This window comes from Eleginops maclovinus, chromosome 6 (assembly GCF_036324505.1).
Source record: "Eleginops maclovinus isolate JMC-PN-2008 ecotype Puerto Natales chromosome 6, JC_Emac_rtc_rv5, whole genome shotgun sequence".
NCBI lineage: Eukaryota > Metazoa > Chordata > Actinopteri > Perciformes > Eleginopidae > Eleginops > Eleginops maclovinus.
The window spans coordinates 24,449,094-24,471,740 of record NC_086354.1 but is presented as its reverse complement, the minus strand read 5'-3'; the positions used below and the strand labels follow the sequence as shown (position 1 = coordinate 24,471,740).

The window sequence follows — 22,647 nt, the reverse complement described above, 5'->3', positions numbered from 1 at the left end:
AGAAACTCTTTCTCTCTGTGACGGACTCTGAAGCTTTGCTCCTGGGTACAAAAGGCCTGTCTGGGTGAACGCTTTACTTAAAAACCCCTGCCTGTGGGGGGGGGGGGGGGCTTACCTTGGGTGGCAACAGCGTGTGGAGAGCCAGGGATTTAGCACAAAGGCCGGGTGCTGTTTAGTCGAACGGTTCCCGGGTCGGATAGGTTGGCATCCTGCCCGAGGTCTTTTAAAGAAGTTAGGCTGGCTCTCTTACATCTGGCAGTCACTGCAGACGGAGTTACACACCGAGCCCTTTAAACACAGATCCATCCCTTTAGAAAGTCTGACCCACTGTCGGAGAGAGCCAGACTAAAGTTGGGTTTGGATTAACTGTTTCTCTCCAGCGGCAGTGAAGACCGGAGAAAATAACAGGATTCGAGGGTTCCACACGCTCCTACATTGTAAACGTTCTGCAGGATAGTCGGCTGCTTATTCCCCAAGAGAAGTATAAGGACTGTGTCATTTTGGATTAGCAGAGGAAAGGGAAACACTTGGATCCATTTTGAGCCGCTAAGATATCAATGTTTTTAAGACTAAGACGAGATGAGCAAGATATGAACAAGGTTTGAAAAACACATTTTGGCTGAGGCTTTTATCCAAAGCAACTTACAATAAGTGCAAAAACCATAGAGGATCAAACTCCGAACAACAAGGAAAGTGCTGATCTATTCACTTAATGCACGTCCTACCATCGGAAGAGCTGGAGGATTTGGTACAAGGCCTAAGCTAACTCTATAAAGTAGAGATTAATTGCCAAGATGCAATCGAAACAGCTTCCAGCAACGGAAGATCTGCAGAGTGTCTGCTGTCCTGATGTCAATGGGGAGCTCATTCCACCAATCAGGAGCCAGGATCGCAAACAGGCGTGTTTTTGAGGGGCACCTGGGTCCCACTCGCAGAGATGGAGTAGCAACCCGATTGACTGACGGCGAGCAAAGTGCATGTGAGGAAGTGTATGGTTCCACCAAGGCCTGGATGTAGGATGGACCAGATCCCCTCACAGTTCGGTAGGCCCAGTACCAGGGCCTTGAAGCGGATTCTGGCAGTGAAGGGAGCGAAGGAGAGGTGTGGTGTGGGAGAACTGGGAGGAGGTTGAAGACCAATTAGCTGTAGAGGTCGGAGGGTGTCTGCAGGTAGACCAGCCAGGAGGGAGTTGCAGTAGTTGAGGTGTGAGATGACCAGAGACCTGGACCAGGACTTGGTTGCTTCCTGGGACAGCAGGGGACGTATCCTCCTGATGTTGTAGAGACAGATACCATTAAACCATTTCATTAAATCATGAATAACCGCTTAACATCTATGCGTTGTGCCTTTAGGTTGTTGGTTTTTACAAACGATTATTACAATTGCACAAAGACTCAAACTTTAAAGCTGTAGTAACCGCATGTTGTCCACTAGGGGGCAGAAGAGCCATAACAAGCTGATTTCTGAACTTCTTTGCCTTTTTCTTGCAAGCACACTAGTAAAAAAAGTACCTGTGCAGCAACAGCAGCCTCAAATGTCTCTATTCTAGCGGGGAGAAACTCCAGGACCCCCCCCCCCCCCCCCCCCCTCCCCCCTTGTGATTTGTGATTGCCCTACAGGGAGCCACCCGGTCATTATCCAAATGAAAGCTGTGCTCCTACAGCTAATCACACCTGCTGCCATAAAGTGTTTACAGACGTGCAAAGTAACACGCGTTCAACATTTAAGATGCCGGGGAGATTCAAGCTGCTGCCTTTAAACTTCACATGCATTACCTTCACAGGTTTGATGTTTTTCCTGACGGTAGATTCTCTAGATATAAAATATATATCTGTGATAAACTGTGACAGAAACTCCTTTAAAACAGCCATTCCTCACACCTTGGTTGATGCATAGACGGTTTAAAGAGCTGCTTTTATAGTGATTTTATATATCAGCGGCCATGAGTACATCTGTTAAAGGTCACGGTGTGTGTTTTATTCATTGTGAAGACACCTCCCTGTGAGCCGTTCAGATGGAGGTGAATGATGTGTGTTTAAAGGACGAACATAATGCTCTGGAGTCGCTCTCGGGGTGACGGGTAATTGCTTTCCAGGTTAATTATTAACACGGCTGTGGGTTAACAGGTTCACTGTGTGTGTCTGTGTGTGTGTGTGTGTGTGTGTGTGTGTGTGTGTGTGTGTGTGTGTGTGTGTGTGTGTGTGTGTGTGTGTGTGTGTGTGTGTGTGTGTGTGTGTGTGTGTGTGTGTGTGTGTGTGTGTGTGTGTGTGTGTGTGTGTGTGTCTGCAGTTTCTTTATGTTGCATTTAACGGCTGCCAGGTGCTTTATAATTGTTCAAACCCAAAGAAACTCAAGAAAAAACGTTCTCTGCCTCGAAGCAATAAAGAGTGGGTCTTTTTTGCGTACTTTACATGGAGCTGCATGCTTTTGCAACAACTTACACTAAATATTCACTCATTGAAGTCATTGAAGAAGCAAAAAGGCCATAAAGTGTCAAATGCTCTCTGGTTTCAGCTTCCAAAATGTGAATATTTTCTGTGTTTCTACTTTTTATATCATTGTGTTTTGAATATATCTGGGGTTTACACTTAGAGATGAGCAAAACAAGCAAAGAAAAAGAAAAGCTTGGGGCTCTGAGAACATGTGTTTGATGTTAGAGTCAGATTTAGTCCAAAACTGATCAAAGAAATAGTCATAAATCATCATAAATAAATCAATAAAAGTCATCTTTCTGAATATTTTTAGGTTTTTATCTATATATTCTCAACTGTTCTTAACATTTTGCAACATCTTCAAAGCTTCCCTCTCGACAGTTTCTACCAGGACCCCTTTAATGCAGAATCTGATGCTTTTTATTTGCTTTCTTTGTGCGTCTTTATAGAAGAAGCTGCAGCATTTAGCTCCTTTTAATTATGAGGTTTCATTCATGTGAGACCACAAATCTGTCCCAGCATGTCCTCAGTATTGTGGACATAAAGCTGTAAACGAAAGGAAGGTTTATAATGCCTCATACCTCAGGGAGAAGTCAACAAATCAATGCATGAAACGCTCTGATAGCAATGAATGGAAAATGTCTCAGATACAACCTCTGTGAGGTTTATCGAGCATGCAGCAAAACCCCGAGTCACTGTCAGGAGAATGATGAGTCATGACCTGTACTCACTGGTTTTGGTGGTTGGCTCCACTTGATGTTGCATGTGGATCTCTAACTCGTGATTAACAGGGCCCGGTGCGCCCTCTACTGGTGGAGCTTTAGAACATTTCCCATGATGCTCTCTGGGGAAACAAGGCATCTGTGTGGTCAATGAATTCACGTCTGACCCAATTAGTTGTGAGTGACGGAGTGAGTGTTACACAATATAGAATAATAACACTTCTGCTCCTTTTGTTTACGATGTTTTAACTATCAATACTTGTACGTAATAGTGCTCTGACTACCGCCAGAAAATTATATTGCATTATTTATTATTTACCACCAATTAAAATAGCAATCTATGATTATTTAATCATCTATTAGTAAGCCAATTCCTTTCTAGATTCATCATTTGGTCTAAAATTCCCAAGGTGTGTTTAAATGTTTCGTTTTGTCGGTCAGAAACGAAAATATATTGAGTTAAATATGATATAAAACTGAGAAAAGCAGGAAATCTATATATTTCAGAGGTTGAAAACTGCATATTTAGCATGAAAAGTAAATAAAATGCTTCTTAAATTGTCAGAAAAGTTGTTCTTTCTATAGATTGACATTCATTAGTGACCTGAAGTCGATGCAGCTCTACAGAAAACAAAGGAAATAGGAATAAATAAAGAGTGATCCTCACCCAGCCTTGTAGGGGAATACCTTTCCTCTTGCTCTTGTAATATTTCTGCTGTGCTCCACTCATATATCATCTGTCAATCAAACAGATCAGTATTCTGACCCCTCGTGTGTTTTAACCCCCGCAGTGGAGAGAGCGGCGCTGGGAAAACCGAGAGCACCAAACTGATCCTGAAGTTCCTGTCGGCCATGAGCCAGCACTCCCTGGAGGTCTCGTCCAAAGACCGGACGTCCCGAGTGGAGGAGGCGCTGCTGGAGAGCAGGTAACGATACTCAGTCCTCCTGCTTCCACTGCTCCTGCCCCTCAGTCCTCCTGTTTCCACTGCTCCTGCCCCTCAGTTCTCCTGCTTCCACTGCTCCTGCCCCTCAGTCCTCCTGTTTCCACTGCTCCTGCCCCTCAGTCCTCCTGTTTCCACTGCTCCTGCCCCTCAAAGCCAATGCTCCTGCCCCTCAGTCCTCCTGTTTCCACTGCTCCTGCTCCTCAGTCCTCCTGTTTCCACTGTTCCTGCCCCGCAGTCCTCCTGCTTCCACTGCTCCTGCCCCTCAGTCCTCCTGTTTCCACTGCTCCTGCCCCTCAGTCCTCCTGCTTCCACTGCTCCTGCCCCTCAGTCCTCCTGTTTTCACTGCTCCTGCCCCTCAGTCCTCCTGCTTCCAATGCTCCTGCCCCTCAGTCCTCCTGTTTCCACTGCTCCTGCCCCTCAGTCCTGTTTCCACTGCTCCTGCCCCTCAGTCCTCCTGCTTCCACTGCTCCTGCCCCTCAGTCCTCCTGCTTCCACTGCTCCTGCCCCTCAGTCCTCCTGCTTCCACTGCACCTTTTGTACAAAGTGTGGCTAAGTTCATTCAAAGCCAATGTTCCTGCAGGAGTCCTGAGTTTCTTTCCACAATTTCCACAATTTAAGTCCCATTGGATGAAAGCACGAACTAAATTAAATGTATTGAAACCTTTAACTAGTTACCAAGTTAATTTGAACTACGGTTGATATGTATTTATTTACTGTTTATGTATATTTTAGTTTAATTTATTATTCTATTTTTTAATTTTATATATATTTTAATTGTATTTTATTTAAAATGTTTTCATTACATGTTGTTCTTTTTTAAATTGTTATTATTTATGTATTTATAATATTAATATTTATGTATTTATAAAATTATTATATTATATTTTGTATTTTTTTCTTTAATTTGATTTTTCTTTCGTTTCTTATATTTTTTAATTTGTTTTATAATTATTTTATCTTTATATTTTTTAACATTTGAAGCTTGTACTGTGATCTCAATTTGTATAAATAAAGTATATGTCTGATCCACTCTCGTCCCGCTCCACAGTCCCATCATGGAGGCGTTTGGGAACGCTAAGACCGTCTACAACAACAACTCCAGCCGCTTCGGGAAGTTCGTCCAGCTGCATTTCAGCCAGAAGGGAAACATCCAGGGCGGCCGGATCATCGACTGTATCCTAAAACCCAAATCTGTGTCGAGAGCTGCCACTTCCTGCCCTCTGCACACGTCCTACAGAGTGCCCTCACCGGGTTAATGTGCTGAACAGGGAGGAAGTAGTTGAAAGTGGCAGAGAGGCTTTAATCATAGAGGTGCAGAGTGACAGGGAAGAGCCGCTGACCTTCATTCATTCACTTTAAGAATTGTATCTCATTTAATTTGAGACGTTATTATTTTTTGTACATTTTAAACGGGATGGCAGATTTTTCTTGTCCGTCGTAAATTGAAATAAAATACTTTCAGAATACATTTGTAGGTGACTGCAAACTAGAAGTGAAAATAAAGAGTTTTAATGCAGATTTTTGGTTCTCTGAAAGCTGAATACCTCCAGCGTTCTTGCTATTTGACGTTTGTATCTTCATGGTTAATTGCAAATGTAATGTAAAGGCACATCATATAATCGTTACCAAACAAACGAAATCTGCAGGTGACAGGAAGATGTAAATTGCATTTGGCTTGTGATTATTTTGACTTATATTTAACATGTTTTCCTGTCGTAAAAAGAAAGTAACTGTAATTTGTAATCATGCATTAACTAGTTCAGCTGATAAACTGTAGAGTCATGCATGAATCCAGCTGTTGTCTGCCTTGACAGAAGCTTTTCCGACCACAGACCTCTTAGAAAAGGTGAGTTGTCCTGCTACCAAACCTGGATTGCTTTTGTTTTTAAAGTCATACAACATCAACATTCATATCGCCATAAGTCCTCTAGACTTTAACGACTGCATAGGTTTCATCCTTCTCTAAAAACACCTGGCTCCTCAAACCACATCTGCAGCGCATCACCCTCCTGCTCTGTGTATCTGTCGGTCTAATCACCTAAAATAAGACAAAGAAAGAGGATGAACTTCCACCACAAACAGAAGCTGTGCAGAAATGAAGTGTTTGATGCAGCGAGAGACCACAGAGTCTCGTGTTGACTGCTGACAGAGGTTCTCTTGTGTCCCTGCAGAACCGAGTAGTCCGGCAGAACCCCGGGGAGAGAAGCTACCACATCTTCTACGCCCTGTTAGCAGGAACCAACACCCAGCAGAAGGGTGAGTCCTCCTGGAGCACGCCTCATATCAAAAAGTCTGTGTGGTTTTTTTGTTTTCTGTCCACTTTCTTCAAAACAAGTATCAATGACATCCTTTATATCAGAAGTAGAGCTCAAAAACAGACATTCAAAGAAGGTTCAGTTTCATTTTCAGCTTAAACTGAGGCCCAATCCAAGATGAGAGGATCAGTGAACCCTTTTGTGTTGAGTTCAGAGAGAGACACCTGGAGGAGGCCTTTAGTCTACTGAGTACTGTTCCTCTTGTTTGGCTTTAAAATAACTGTGTGTGTGTGTGTGTGTGTGTGTGTGTGTGTGTGTGTGTGTGTGTGTGTGTGTGTGTGTGTGTGTGTGTGTGTGTGTGTGTGTGTGTGTGTGTGTGTGTGTGTGTGTGTGTGTGTGTGTGTGTGTGTGTGTGTGTGTGTGTGTGTGTGTGTGTGTGTGTGTGTGTGTTGCAGAGGCCTTTGCGTTGACGCAGCCGGACAGCTACCACTACCTGAGACAGTCCAGCTGCTCCGATGACAAAACCATCAACGACAACGCCACCTTCCAGGAAGTTCTGGTACGCAGGAAACTACGGGCTGCATCGATATTCTCCTGAACACGCAAACACAAACACATCTACAGGTTAACCCTTGAATGTCCCGGGGGTACATCTGTTACAGAGCCGGTGTCCGTGTGTAATAACGGGGTAATAACAGAGTCATTAGAGGGTATTAAGGGGGTAATTAGGTGGTAATACGGGTCTGTTAATGTGTAATAAGGGGGTAATAACAGTGTAATATGGTTGTTACTACATGGGTGTTATAGGGTGTAATACCAGAGCAGTAATGGTGTAATAGGGGCCTATAAACGTGTCATACTGGTGTAATAACAGTATGCCCATTAAAGGGTTAAAAGACGGAATTGTTTTCCAGACATGTAGCTCCAGGGATGCCCCCCGAAAGTCTGACCCTCTGCTGGACGGGGATAGTAACGAACAGCTGCTTTCAGTCCAAAACAAACACAGTCATTAAGCAGCGGCTCCAGGCTCTTCATCAGCTTCCACTGTGTGTGTTTCTCCCAGAATGCAATGCGGACGATGCAGTTCACCGAGGAGAACATCGGGGAGATCCTGCGCCTCCTCTCAGGAATCCTCCACGCGGGGAACATCGAGTTCATGACGGCCGGAGGAGCGCAGGTCTCCGCCAAATCAGGTCTGAGATTCTCCTCGCCTCGTGTCCGATCGCTGTCGCTATTTTGCGTCCAATAAAATAAAGTATATCCATAGTTTGACTTCCTAAAGAGTGACTAACCCTAAAGTTTAAATACATATAAAATGACAAAGAAACCCCCACACATGTCGGCAGCCTCTGATGTGTTCTGTATTTCCTCCCTCAGCTGCTCTCAGCCGGACCTCGGACCTGCTGGGTCTGAACCCGGACCGGCTGGCTGAAGTCCTGACGCACCGATCCATGATCCTGCGAGGGGAGGAGATCTCCACCCCCCTCACCGTGGAGCAGGTGAGGAACAGCAGTGCATTGTGACTATTTTAAGAGCAAAGACAGGCTGACATATGGTGAAGGTTTGAAGACGTTGGACCTTGGCTCCGGAGGTAGAGCTGTGGCCCAGACTGGAAACTCTGGTGGGGTCTATAGATCAGACATGGACCCGCAGGATTCTTGCTCTGAGTTTGTGTCTTCATGGTTGAATGCACTCTTTGCGTGTCGCGCTGGATAAAATGTATTGTGATGTCCACCAGTCAAAAGGTTGGTGGTTCGATCCCCAGCCCCCTTGTAATCTACATGCACGTGACACCCAGCGTATAAATGCAGTCCCTTAACCGTTCCTCTCCCCCTGCAGGCGGTGGACTCCAGGGACTCCATGGCGATGGCTCTTTACTCCCAGTGTTTCAACTGGATCATCCGCAAACTCAACACCCGCATCCGAGGCAGAGAGGACTTCAAGTCCATCAGCATCCTCGACATCTTCGGCTTCGAAAACTTCGAGGTGTGTGAAAGACATCCTGATGTAACTCTGAAAGACGATATGAAAAACCTGTGCTTTTTACTTTGTTTTTGTTCAGATTTGGGGAAAGAAAACATCCAAAATATATCAAAAAAGTGTATATTTTATTGACTTTCATATATCCTAAATTCACCATAGTTATTGCATAATGCCTCATTTGCATACAGTACAATAAGTCATTAAAATAGAGTCCAGAATTTATGTCACAGCAGCTTGTCAACAGGCATAAGACCAGTTTCAAATATTATTCAAATATAATAAATACATATAAAATATAATACAAATATTTATAAAAGATATATATATAATTTTAAAAAATCAGAAATATAATACAATAAATAAAAAATATAATAAAAATAAATATAATAAAATAAATAAATAATAAAATAAATACAAAATAAAATAAAAGAAATAAATATTATAAATACAATTAAAAATATAATACAATAAATAAAAAATATAATAAAATTAATAAATAATAAAATAAATACAAAAATATAATACAATTATAATATATAAAATACATAGAATTAAATATTTAAAAAAATGTAATTAAAAATATAATAAAAGAAATAAATATTATAAATACAATTAAAAATATAATAAATAATTAAAAACTTTTTTTTTTAAATCAATTAAACTAAAATATACATAAACAGTAAATGCCCATCTTCATTGAATTGGGTTTTAATTCAAATAAAATGTTAGATGAATAAAGGAAAGTAGATCAAATGTTGTTAGAAGTAAGAATTAATAAAGAGAAGAATTTGAATAAAAAAAGTCTAACATTTCTTTCGTCCCCCACAGGTGAACCGCTTCGAGCAGTTCAACATCAACTATGCAAACGAGAAGCTCCAGGAGTATTTCAACAAGCACATTTTCTCTCTGGAGCAACTCGAGTACAACAAGTAGGTGGAGGTCTTTCTCTCAGGATGGTCGTTTGGTTTCCTAACGAGACTTTAAAACATGTTGCGCTGATAGCTGTGAGCTGATGTTGCCTTTAAGACGACAAAGACCAAAAAGAGATTCAAGACTTGGATTAAAAGTGGTTTCTGTGTCTGCAGGGAAGGTCTGGTTTGGGTGGACATTAACTGGATGGATAACGGAGAGTGTCTGGATCTGATCGAGAAGGTACGACTTTCTGCACGGACGTTATAAACTGAAAGGCCGGCACGTGCTTTTAATTCCCGTACATTCAGGACATTTCATTTCATTATCCGTGTGCAATGATGGTATTCAAATCCAAAGAGTAAACTTTGGCATAGGTATTGAAAAGTTTAATTTCCAGGGTCCCTGGTTAATGTCAACTGTCTACAGAGGATATTTATATATTAAGTTTCATTTATTTCTTTTATTTTTATAATTTCAAATGTTTCTTTATTTCTTTATTTATTTTATTTATTTCTTTATTTTTAATTTTATATTTCTTTCTTTCTTTTATTTTTATTATTTTTTAAATGTTTATATTTATTTATTATTATTTATTTTTTATTATTTTTTAAATGTTTATATTTATTTATTTTATTATTATTTATTTTTTATTATTTTTTAAATGTTTATATTTATTTATTATTATTTATTTTTTATTGTATTTTTTTAATAAAATTTGGCACAAGTTTTGACTTTAATTCTACAGTATTGCATGTATGCAGACATAGACCCTCTAAAGTTATACTTCTCTTCTGATTGGTCCATTCTCTTTACCCACAGAAACTGGGTCTCCTGGCGCTGATGAACGAGGAGAGTCACTTCCCCAAAGCCACCGACAGCACTTTACTGGAGAAACTGCACAGTCAGCACTCGGTACGACTCAAATACCCTTTACTCACATAATTACAGACGATGTTCAGCTCAAGCTCCTTTATTTTTGACCAGTATTAAGAACAAATGGTCACACAGTTGATGGTTTGAGAGGACGGTTCATCAGGAAGCAGCTGTAGAAGGTTAGGTGTGTCTGAAGTAATGAACCAGCTTTCTCTCGCTGCAGAAAAACTCCTTCTACGTGAAGCCTCGAGTGGCTGTGTACAACTTTGGAGTCAGGCACTACGCAGGGGAGGTAAGTGTAAAAGATTTACAGTTTTTTTGACTCTTTTTCATTCGAATAATCTCTGAACTGATGAATCCTTGTCTTGTCTTCCTGTGGCGCCCCCCTGTGGTGTGTGCAGGTGGTGTACGATGTCCGGGGGATGCTGGAGAAGAACAGAGACACTTTCAGAGACGACATCCTCAACCTGCTGAGGGAGAGCAGGTACGTTTACATCTGCATCACTTCCCCGATCTACTGTGGAATGTATACAATATTTATTGGGAGGAATTTTATGAACACTATTAAAAAGAACCTTTATCTCTAGAATTCTTTTTTACACATCATTTGATTTATGTTTTATGACAAATCTGTGTTTTAAAATATTCATTTCTTTTCTTTTACGTTCATTTAATAGTTTTTTTTTGTGTATTAAATCAATTCAAACACAAAATGTACACAAATAAATGTGTTTGTTTCAGTAATACACTCTGTAACTTTATTTGAAAGGTGCTTTAATACATTTCATAATAATAATAATAATATATTTTGTAATTGTTTTAAGATTTAAAAATATTTTGAGAATTTATTTATTTTGTTATAATTATTATTTTTATTTACTTTTATATATTTATTTTAATCCTTAGTTTTGGTAAATATCATATTAATTAAAACCCTTTTTTGACTTTTTTTGCCAAATGCAAAACAGTATTTCCATAGTTTGTCTTCCTAAAGAGTGACTAACCCTGAAGTTAAAATAATATAAAATGACAAGTGTGTGTGTGTGTGTGTGTGTGTGTGTGTGTGTGTGTGTGTGTGTGTGTGTGTGTGTGTGTGTGTGTGTGTGTGTGTGTGTGTGTGTGTGTGTGTCAGGTTGGACTTTGTGTACGACCTGTTTGAACACGTGCTGAGCAGAAACAAGCAGGACACTCTGAAGAGCAGCTGCAAGCACCGCCGGCCCACCGTCAGCTCCCAGTTCAAGGTGAGACCCGAATAAAAAAAGTGTTTGAAGTTTTCCTCTAAACTGAATCAGAGAGACAAACCATGCAGCACCAAACAGATCTGTGCTATTTCCTCTGCTTCAGGACTCCCTGCACTCCCTGATGGCCACACTCAGCACCTCCAACCCCTACTTCATCAGATGCATCAAACCAAACAAACACAAGGTGAGATGCACACACACACACACACACACACACACACAGAGATCATGGAGAGTGTGTGAGAGAATCTTTGTCATTTTCATAATCAAACAGTCCTCCCCCACCATGAGAGAAATGTCTGGCTTCTTTTGGGGACCTCTGACCCCCGGTTACCTGGTAACAGTCTGCAGTCAAGAGGAATGTGGAGATAATGTAAACAAATGGGGGGGGGGGGGGGGGGTCTGCACCGTGACTCCCTCATACTGACTGGAGAGGATCCAAAATATTGTTTTCCATTCATGTTTATTGAGTGCATTTTTATAAAGCAGCAGCAGCTAGCTGGTTAGCCACTTTAGCGGTAGCAAATCATAACAGACCGCTCAATAAGCCCAACACAAAAACCGGTAGCGTCTTTTGGACACCAGTATCATGTACGTTTATTGAATAGTGAAAATGAAACACGTGTATCACTGTTACTTGTATAGCGCTGCGTTCATCGTAGCCACTGCTAATGTTCCCGCCACTTTAGCTACGTAGCCAACTGTCCAGCGTTCCTCACGCGACTGTTTCATCGTTATGGAAGCACGATCCGGGTTCTCGTGGTTCATTTTGCCAGACTTCCCAGTGGGACACATTAAGAATATGCGCTCTAAATAACTAACGTCAGCACAGAAGTATGCTCAGTGAGGCACAGCGCTAATCTAATCTGGGAATGAGAATGATTTTGGTGTGTGTGTGTGTGTGTGTGTGTGTGTGTGCGCTGAATGGTTTTATAAATAGACTTATGGAACTGGAAAGATGGCACCATAGCATCCTTTTTTTTTGTTGTAAGTTGTCACGTCGGTCTGCAGTTAGAAGAAACTCCCCAGGTGACCGGAGTATTGACCCCCTCATCAGCAGGACTGTTCTCAGATCAGTGTCTTGTCGATAGGTGTCTGGGGGTCTGTCGTTAGCAACATCTCTGCAGACGTCAGATATAAAGTTCACACGGAATCGGCTGTATTGATTTCTGATGTCAGTGATTACTGCAGACGGGTCATCAGAGATCAGAGAGTCCCCCCCCCCGCGCTGATCCCTCATCTATAGAATCTGAAATCCAATTTATCTTCTCATTAATAGATGCTCGGACAGATATAGAGATGGATGCAAAAGTGAAACACTCACTCGTGGGTGTCTTGAGGGTGTTTCTGGAGAGCAGCTGGATGTTCTTACCGCCTGGACTCTGAATGTTAAACAAGAGAGCATGATGGCCTTTCAATGGGGCTTAATGTAGTGAGACAAGTGTGTGCGTGTGTGTGGAGGGGGACCTAAGGGCATCCCCGGGGGGAAACGAGGGTCAGGGTGACACGCCACGAGGCTCCTAAAAAGCCCCCCCGTGAGGCGTCCCTGTCATCTGCCTGTTTCGCTCTGAGCAGGTGTCCGACCGGAGGAAAATCAACATTTCAATGTGGAAGAAATGGAAGAAAGGGACTGATCTGCTGCTGAAACGTTTCAAATGTTAGCTCTTCCTCTTGTTTTTTGATCTGTTTGGAAGCTAAAGACATTTGGGGAAGATTTTACGACGAGCTGACTGATTTAACTGACAGGTTTTATGGACGCAATGTTTAGAACAAGCCTGCAGGCTCATGGGAGTCCTGCAGATGGTGAGTGGAGTCTCAGTGGAAATATCAATATATATTGACAGAATGCATAATAGAGCGGACAGACTGTTGGATCTAAACACAATTAGGACACACACACACACACACACACACACACACACACACACACACACAGACACACACACAGCTCTGTGCTATCTAGTTAGGACTGTGTCACATGTTCAGAGTTTGTTTGGGATTAATACTAGAAACAGAAGTGGGAACAAGGACGTTCAATGTCTTGTTTTACTACCTAAAATCTGTGTAATTTATGGAGCTTTCACTAACTTCAAGAGGCCCTAACATGCTTCTTGGGGTGCTCCCTCTCCTGAAGTGTGATCTCTGCATTTCTGTGCATGTGTAAATGGTCTGCAAAGGCTAACAATGCCTGTTCCCTCCGAGAGAGTTTCTATCCCACACAGGCAGTATGAGAAAAATAAAGAGCTTTTTGAACAGCAGAGCTTGGGAAGGACCTTGATAGGGCCCCTTTAAACGTATACTTTAAAGTAGTTCTCACTTAATCCACAAAACAGTGCCAATAATACAAACAGGAACTCAAAATATTGAAGTGAATGAACATTTTTATATATGTAGTTTCCACTACTTACTATGTCTTTAATTAATCTCAATATTGTGTTTACAGTGCATGTTTTATCCTAACATTTCCCATCTTTAAGGCACTGAATGCACAGCTAACAAGGATGCATCTCATTTAGTTTTATAAAGTATTTCCTTATTGGTGCAGAAAAATGTGAGCTGAAAGTCTCTTCCAGTCAGGGGCGGCGTCACAGTTCCTCTGACCAGTCACCACACTGTGTTTGAATGTAAACAGCCAGCTTTCTCTCTCTCACACACACACACACACACACACACACACACACACACACACACACACACACACACACACACACACACACACACACTCTCTGTCAGGCCCTACAAGTGGCCCGCACAAATTAGCCTCAGCAGGAGACGCATCTCCATGACAACCGCAGCCCTCCCTCTCCTCACAGAAAGGGGGAGTGGAGTTCTGGGTTTGAAAGCCTTTGTTCGACTGTGTGTGTGTGTGTGGAAGTGTGTGTAAGCTGTGTGTCAGTGTTTTTGAGGACACAGAGACGGACAGCAGCTCGGGGAACTTCTCTGTGATTTTTGTCCGTCTCCGTCTCTGATCTGAGAAACCTTAAAGGAGGCGACGCTCGCAGCGACGATGCACGGTGAGACCTGACGCGCGTGGGTTCATTTGAAACGGGAAGCGGTGCATTCAAGTGCACGCTTGTTGCACAGGTTTGAGTGTCCAGCGGAGGGTTTCAGTGCTGTGGAATGAGGCGAGATGCAGCGGTGTGGGTTCGGCTACATGACAGATGCACAAAGAGAGTTTCTGAGCAGGATTTCCAGTCTTTTGCACACATGAAACTAAAGGCAGAAGAGATTTCAAACATGCATTTGATGTCTAAAGGTGTTTTTTGTATAACAGCGGTCCATATGATACTAAATCATTCGTTTTTGTACCAAGAAAAAGACTCTTAAATACAGCTGCAGCAGTCATTAAAAGTCTAAATCAATGTTAGATCTCTGATTGCATTGGGCTTGTTTCTGGTACAAAGGTGGGAAAGGCTTATCTGTATCTCCAGGGCTTCGTACAACCTCTCTGTTGTGAAACATCAAGATGCAACAGCTTGTTTCCTAATGAATCCAACCGAGAGACACATTCCCATCAGGGTCATTACGGTATGAAGCCGTGCGCTGGTCAAACAGACAGTCCCTCAGAAGCTCCTGTTGGTTGTCTCGTTAATTGGACTCGAAGGCTTTCAGAATCAAATTGATCCGCATTGAATTTCAAGAAGGGATAAAAGACCTTTGACTTAAGCTGGAGCCTGCAGCTCTGTGTGCATCACTATCATAGCTACGGTTTCTCTGACGATTGTGCAGGAAAAGCTCAGTTCTCTTTCTAATGCTTGCAGGATTTCAATGCATTTGATCCTTCAACCTATCCAGATACAGATGAAATAGTGCTTTCTCTAATATTGAGCTGTTTTGAGGTGCTAGAGTTTAAGATTTGGTGTCTTTTTAAATCCCTTCTGTTGTGTAGTCACTGTACGCTGATGACAGCTTCTCCACTGGATAATGTGCACCTTTCCCTTGATTTACATCTTTTTTGAGTCAGTAGTTTGGGCTTGTTGGACAGTTGTTTAGGTAAAACAGGCTGTGGGAAAGCTATTTCTGACTGCTTTTGGACATTTGACAATTGACAGATCAATTGATAACGGGAGGAAAAAGGTTAGTTGCACCCCGCGGCTCTTTCTCAAGCAGGATGATAATCTGACGTTAGGGCCGGTTTTAATCAAGATGTTTTGTGCAGTAGTGGATAGCGTGCATAAAAAGGCTAGAAGCATTTGTTTTAATGGACTTATTTACAGCAAGAACCTGCACAAATAAGCTGGAGGTAGTTGTCTTGGTCAGTAAAGGAGACTAACTGTCCACAATGTCTCTCTGCAGCTCTTCCCCCACAGGTTTCCTTTGAGTCGTTGATGTTTTATGAGTAATTTAACCTCCTGCAAACCGGATGAGGGATTAAGTTGGATGGATGTTGTTGTTGAAAAGAATGTTCCAGGGATTCCCAAAAACTCAGTAAAGGAGCCCCCCTGCTGAGCCGAGAGTGATAATCCCTGCTGGCCCCCACATCCAGACCTGCACGCCCAGAAGCAAACAATACTCCTGCAGAGACACACCGAGCTCTTTGGCTTTAGATGCTTTAAGTCCGGTTTAAAGCAAGAATGTTGATCCGCACAGAGCGCAGGTCCTCCGATGCTTTCAAGCTTAATGGGGGTAGAAATATCAGGTATTTTTGACAAGTATTCTCAGGTTACAGCTTCTCAAATATGAGGATTTCCGCTTTTCTATGATTGTTAATTGAGCACTGTTGGGTTTTTGACTTCTGGTTGAACAAAAGAAGCTGCCACCTCTGATGTTCTGGTTGGATATCAGAACTGGAAGGAGTATTCTGAGTTCAGTCAGTGGCGGACATCCAAAAGAAAAAGACTCTGAAGGGAAATTCTGTATTAAACGTTTTCCTAAAGAGCCCCAAGGGTCGCCTGATCAAATGAGCTAAATCTAATTTGTTTCTTTCTGGGAAATAAGTCCAATCATCTCCTTTTGCAACTCTGATTGCAAAGGGCATTGCAATCAGATATGACAACAACCTCAGAGTTGCTCACACCGGATTTAGATTAAAGTATATGAAGTATTTTGGTGTTTGGCGGCCAAATGTTGCAGACGATTTTCAGCCAAACTTCCTCCAAGATCTCCAAGAAATGTGTTTTGTATTTCTTTGGAGGTCTGGTGTGATCAGTCAAGACAATCCTGAAGGATCTTTAGAAAAGGATTACAGTCAGACTACCCAGGATCTTGCTCTGTGCACCTTCTCATGACGGACAGCTTACCCTAAGTTCTGTTGTCCTCCGTGTCTTCCCCTGTTGGTTCCCACCCCCCTCGGGAGCGGACCACCACACCCCCTTTTGTCCTGTTGAATGCCCTGAGCCCCGAGTCTTTTAACAGGGGAAGTCGGGCTGAGAAAGACACTACGGTCCCTCGGGGTGTTGTCGTCACGCCCCTGGAGACGCCTGAGACGGTCTGTCCGCCTCTGGATGCTGATTTACATCCCTGAACTCTGTCAAGATACAGTCCCAAAACAGTTCTTAATGATTGGCATGTGGCTAAAAAAGATGCATAGTTTCCAAACCGCTCTTTTGAAACCTTTTGAAGACCTTTGATTCGTCGCTGAATTGTCAAAAACTGACCCTTTAATTCCTTTATGAATCCCAGCCCTAACCCTCTGTCATTTAGTTTGTTTGTAGTTCATTGACTCGATCTCTTCCTCTAGAGTTAGGGGTAGGTTCGTACTTTGTTTCACGCGGGGACGAACAACAGTCTTTTGGTTACAGATCTGTGTTTCATTTTCTCCAAAGATAGAAAAGACGAGTGATGAATTTTTAGAATTTTACTAAGATGCAAAATCAAGTGCCGGTATTGAAAAACCTTCAGACCGTGGCACTCATTTCTAAGGTTCAAAAGATGCATTCACGCCAGTTTGAGCTGTTCTTTAGGCAGAGGGTGTTTATTCATTATTAGAAACACTGAATAAGGACAAGATGGACTCTTTGCCTTTATGGAACATGTCCGTCAAATTGACAGATGAAAAAAGGCATGACACAGCAGGAACCTTCTCCAGATTGTGTTCCAGGAGGAGAAAGAAGGAGGAATTTAATTTACCACGTTGGGTCTTTGAAGCCTGCCAGAAAGAAGCAGCCAGAATCTGAGCAAGATGAAGAAGCAATAGAGATAGAAAACAAGGCGCAGAGAAAGGCCGAGGGCAGCTTCCTGACACCATATGCAAATGTGCGTTATGCTAATGAGGTCCGGTGGTGGTTAAAGGGCGCCATTCAATCACTCGGTCGAGATCTGCTGGTGAATTGGCCTCTCTTCATCTCTGGGCCATCAACGGGCTATCAGGGGAGATGGGGCTCAGAATAAAAGGGGGCATTACGAGGCAGTATGAAAGCCCCCTCTTATTCTGAGCACCCCTGACGCCCACTGAGGTTACAGGGTCCCCGGGAAACTGGCTTTCACTCAATGCACTTCTAATGGTATCTCAATGCCAAGTGTGTTTTCTGGTGGGTTTTGATTTGTGGATTTGTGCTGCCGTCGTACGCACTTCTCTCCCTGGAGTTCAAAGTTGTGAATGAGTGGTATGCGTGCGTTTAAAGGGAAGGAAGTGGCGTGTTAGGCTGCAGACGGTACACACAGTGCGACTGATTCTCCATTTAAAGGAATTTAAAGAGCGGGGGAAATGTCCTACAGCCTGTTTTAGCTCGTAGTTTTGGTTTTAAATGCTAACGCTCAGTAATCTCGGGCAGTGGTTGCAGTCAGCTGCTCTCTCAACATTCCTTTGACAGAATTGATCAATCTGGGACACCATGTGATCCGATCATGCAGCCATTTGTTCACAGCAGAGGTGATTGATTTTGGATTCGGACTTTGGGTGCATGTGGAGAGCATTGAATGATTCACTTTACTCTGAAGGGAGGGTCGAATCGAACCAATATATATCGTGGAGAATTGGTGGCTCGTAGGGCAGTGGTTGCTCAGTCCTTAGGAACTTGGCTTGGGTAATACAAAGGTCACTGGAACAAGTCCTCAAGTGCCCCTGAGCAAGGCATTGTCCCCCAGACGCCCAATGCTCCTCATACTAGGATGTGTCGAAGGCAGAATCTTTCAAAAGCTCGTTCTTTTTGTTTTTATTGTACAATATTCTCCAAATTCAAGTGTGCTCTTCCATGTCAAATGTGATGTTGACTGTCTTTATGCCCTCACCCTAAAAACATATTACCTGTCTGCTTCTAGATGCCTGACCAGTTCGACCAGACGTTGGTTCTGAACCAGCTCAGGTACTCCGGCATGTTGGAGACGGTGAAGATCCGACGTACCGGCTTCCCCATCCGGAGACCGTTTGAGGACTTCTGCTCCAGGTCTGTCTCTACGCCAACACCCATTCCTCTCACGCATGCATCCCTTCTTTTCACCCTGACTTTAATGGAAAAAGGGTAACAGGGCTGGTCCGTAACCATTTGCCTCCCTCCTCCCCCTCCTGCAGGTATAAGGTGTTGATGCGGGGGATGAAAGTGCAGGAAGACCCGCGGGGGAGCTGCGTTCAGCTGCTGCAGATCTACGACAGCAGCTCTGCAGAGTGGCAGCTGGGGAAGACCAAGGTGAGGAACACGTCGAACACTTTTACAGAGAGTTGCTTCAGATCTTCACTTAAATAACTCTCCTCAGAATCCATTCTACCCACACTGTGTGAGATGCTCCCCCTCGGCAGTATAATTGACTGTTTGCTGTCGAACCCTGAGCTCCTAAATGCCCGGTATTTCATTCAGCCTCTGGCTCTGACACCGGCCGAGCCTTCTCCCGATAACATGAATATCTCCAGGGGTAGAATCTCTGTCAGTCAACGTCCGCCGCACTCTGATCGCCTCAGGGTTTAATTTGGTTCCATACCTTTATCAAATCCTGCTCAGATACCTGTGTGTGTGTGTGTGTGTGTGTGTGTGTGTGTGTGTGTGTGTGTGTGTGTGTGTGTGTGTGTGTGTGTGTGTGTGTGTGTGTGTGTGTGTGTGTGTGTGTGTGTGTGTGTGTGTGTGTGTGTGTGTGTGTGTGTGTGTGTGTGTGTGTGTGTGTGTGTGTGTGTGTGTGTGATATCATGAATATTTTGAGCCCAGAGCACCTGAAGCGTGGAATCCAACCGTTATTGGATGTAGTCTTGATCCTCTCGGCCTACTGCTCCCCGCCTCCCTAACACCAGATCTGTGTGTGTGTGTGTGTGTGTGTGTGTGTTTGCTGTGGGGAAATGACAGATGGGGGACACAGATCTCTAATCACAGCGTGACTGTGTGACAGCAGTGAGGCAGTGCATGTACGTGTGGGTGGAAGGGTGAATGGTCCTGGTTGTGTGTGTGTGTGTGTGTGTGTGTGTGTGTGTGTGTGTGTTTGTGTTGCACCTGTTACAAGCCAACAATGAAATGCCACCATTGAGCAGATTTTCAGGCGAATCTGCACTTTTTTTTCAATGAAGTCTTGTAAAAATCTCACTTTTTAAACCAAACTTCTCTTTGGTTTGGATTTTATTAACACACTGAGCTCCATGGAGTGTGTCTCAGCTCCTGAAAGCCCTTCACATAGCTTCTATCTAAAGCATTAAATCACTTCTGTTCCCTTCAGAGGTATCGGTGCATCGGTGTGAGTTTTATGCGTCTGTTTATTCAGCAGGACACCGGCCGTGTGGCACCTGTTAAAAACAAGGCAGTAAAAGACCACCGTTGACCAGATTTACAGACGAGACACCGGGAGGATTTTCAACAGAAGCACACTTTGGTGTGCATTTTAATTTGCAGGCTTTGCTTTAGATGAAACATGGCTACCAGTGTGTGTGTCAGCACCTGAAAAGCCCTTTGTAAAGCCTCTCTCTTAAGCACTCAATCAATTATATCTCCCTCAGAGAGATTATTCAGCAGGACACTGAGTGTGTTGCAGCTGTTACAAACAAGGCAAGAAGAAAAGCCTCCCTTTGCAAAATGTACAGTGAGAGTTTTGTTCAATCAAGTCTCGTCAAAAACTTTGCTTGCAACTTGCATGCTTTACTTCAGAGCAAATACTGCTGCTATGTCTTAGCACCTGAAAACTAACTTCTATCCCTTTTTGGCTTAATGCCTCCATATATTCATTTGGACATGCATGACTGTGTTGCTCCTGTTCAAAACAAATCAATGAAAAGCCACCATTTCCAAGATTACCAGACGAGTCAGCAGGACTTTTTTTCTATTAAATCTTGTTCAAAACCTCCTGAGAATATTACGTTTATAAAAAGTTTGCTTTTCAACCTGCATGCTCTACTTTAGAACAAACCTGGCTACCAGTGTGCATTTCTGGCATCCTGAAAGCCCTTCGTAGAGCTTCTCTCATGCAGAAAGCTGGTCCTGCTGCTGTAAAGCCTTAAATCAGCGTAAAAAGTGTGTTGCACCTGTTCGGAACAATGCCAACATTTACCAGATTTACAGGCGAGTCACTGGGACTTCTTCCAGTTAAGTCTCGTTAAAAACTCCTGAGAATATCCACCTTATAAACAGAAATGATGCACGTTAGCCAGTGTGTTTTACCACCTGAAAGCCCTGTACAGAGCCGCTGCACAAAACTGTTCCTTCTGCAGTAAAGCGTTAAATCAAACATGTGTCCCAGAGAGAACTTGCCCCACTGGTTTGTGTCTTAAGGCCTCTGTGTTTACAGGCGAGTCAGGGGGACTTTTTTCAATTAAGTCTTGTTAAAAACTCAGAATAAACACATTTTAAACAGAAGGTTAGGATTTTAGCATCCTTTACCAAACAAGGGTTATCCTCAGCACCTAAAAGCCCTGCTTCATCCCTGAACCACAGAGCTGTCCCTGTTTCTGTAAACCTTTAAATGTACTTCATCTCCCTCGGAGTGGATCGGTCCACTTTGTGCCGCTGTCTCCCCCCGGGAGATTTACATCGACCCGGCCTGCAGCTCCTTTCACTCAGCACATGTCCTCGCTATTGTCAGGGAGTTGTTTCACGCTCCTTCTTTTACAACCTCAAACTTAATTTCCTGGAAGAGAGGCTGCTGCTCTCCACGGGCCTGACCCGTCACGCCGGGAATCCAGAGTGCGCCGAGGCTTAGCGCGGCTTTTTGTGGCGCTAATTAGCATAGTAATGATTAAAGAGGATTAGCCGGTCGATTCATCGGGATGCAAATGTGTGCACGAGGACACACTCTCAGAGCATGATTCATGTTGTGAGTTTATTTAGGAAGTGAGGCTGGGATTATTGTGAGGACATACATCGGATCACAGCGTGGGGAATCAGAGAAGCTACCCTTTTGTGTTATTATGCGTGGATTTGTGTCTTACTCACAGCAACACCTCAAAGCATCTTTTTAATTGCAGAGGGTTCAAACAGTGTTTCATATAAGACATGCATTGCATCTCTAAATGAAGCAATGCCATAAAACACCTGAATACTTAGTGTGTAACAGCTGTTAGCTTTATCAGGGTGATGATGTACGATACTGCAAGACGCTGTAAAAAAGGAGATCTTTCCGGACGTTCAGCTGCCAAAGTGGAATTTGTAGGGATACTGAACTGTAGTACAGCATATTTACATGGCTACAGTTAGTAAGAGCGTTTTATTTTATTAATAAGTTGTCTTTTTTATCTTCTATACAGAGGAGGAAGACATTTAGACATTATTACATTTGATTAAAGTGCAATCAATGTGTAAAAGACTTCTAACCAGAGCTAATTTGCACAAAATATCCCTTATTAGGCTTTAACTGTGTGTGTGTGTGTGTGTGTGTGTGTGTGTGTGTGTGTGTGTGTGTGTGTGTGTGTGTGTGTGTGTGTGTGTGTGTGTGTGTGTGTGTGTGTGTGTGTGTCAGAGCATGAACTGCATGTTTCCTTTTTTAATTAACCTGCTCTTTAGTGACGTCCAAATCACCCTGACGAGTTTACATTTCCTCTGCTAAAATCTCATTAGTGCTTCACCGCTACACACACACACACACACACACACACACACACACACACACACACACACACAGTACATCATTCAACAGGAGCACTGTGACATTTCCCCACTGTCTCTCTGGTCCCATATCTCATTCCCCCCTCCCTGATCGGATTAGGGGTGGTTTCTCTCTCTGTGGACGACAGCGCGGCTCTGTAGCGGGCAGCTGCACTCAATGTCGGTGAAATCTCTTTTCACAGAGACGTGTCGCCCAAATAACCGGCTTCAGTAATCTGTGGACATGCACAAAAGAAGAGGAGGGTCTGAGTTTGATTTACGACGGCCGGCTTTGTTCCCGCCGATTGTTCCTCTGTCTGTTAAACGGGGACGTTATAGAAGAAGGAGGGCCCGTCC

At 43.2% G+C, this 22,647-nt stretch overlaps 1 protein-coding gene across 2 annotated transcripts in view; it reads left to right on the top strand.

Annotated features, from left to right (window-relative positions):
* The window catches only part of myo10 (myosin X), a 107,203-nt gene that overhangs the window by 70,715 nt on the left and 13,841 nt on the right, over positions 1-22,647 (top strand). For both annotated transcript variants that reach the window (XM_063886277.1, XM_063886278.1), the window contains exons 5-21: positions 3,946-4,080; positions 5,147-5,271; positions 5,931-5,944; positions 6,270-6,354; positions 6,809-6,912; positions 7,417-7,546; positions 7,731-7,852; positions 8,193-8,339; positions 9,165-9,265; positions 9,422-9,488; positions 10,068-10,160; positions 10,345-10,413; positions 10,523-10,605; positions 11,254-11,362; positions 11,466-11,546; positions 18,563-18,687; positions 18,813-18,927. In XM_063886277.1, the coding sequence (XP_063742347.1) occupies positions 3,946-4,080; positions 5,147-5,271; positions 5,931-5,944; positions 6,270-6,354; positions 6,809-6,912; positions 7,417-7,546; positions 7,731-7,852; positions 8,193-8,339; positions 9,165-9,265; positions 9,422-9,488; positions 10,068-10,160; positions 10,345-10,413; positions 10,523-10,605; positions 11,254-11,362; positions 11,466-11,546; positions 18,563-18,687; positions 18,813-18,927 (1,705 nt within the window). The remainder of the gene's footprint in view (positions 1-3,945; positions 4,081-5,146; positions 5,272-5,930; positions 5,945-6,269; positions 6,355-6,808; positions 6,913-7,416; positions 7,547-7,730; positions 7,853-8,192; positions 8,340-9,164; positions 9,266-9,421; positions 9,489-10,067; positions 10,161-10,344; positions 10,414-10,522; positions 10,606-11,253; positions 11,363-11,465; positions 11,547-18,562; positions 18,688-18,812; positions 18,928-22,647) is intronic.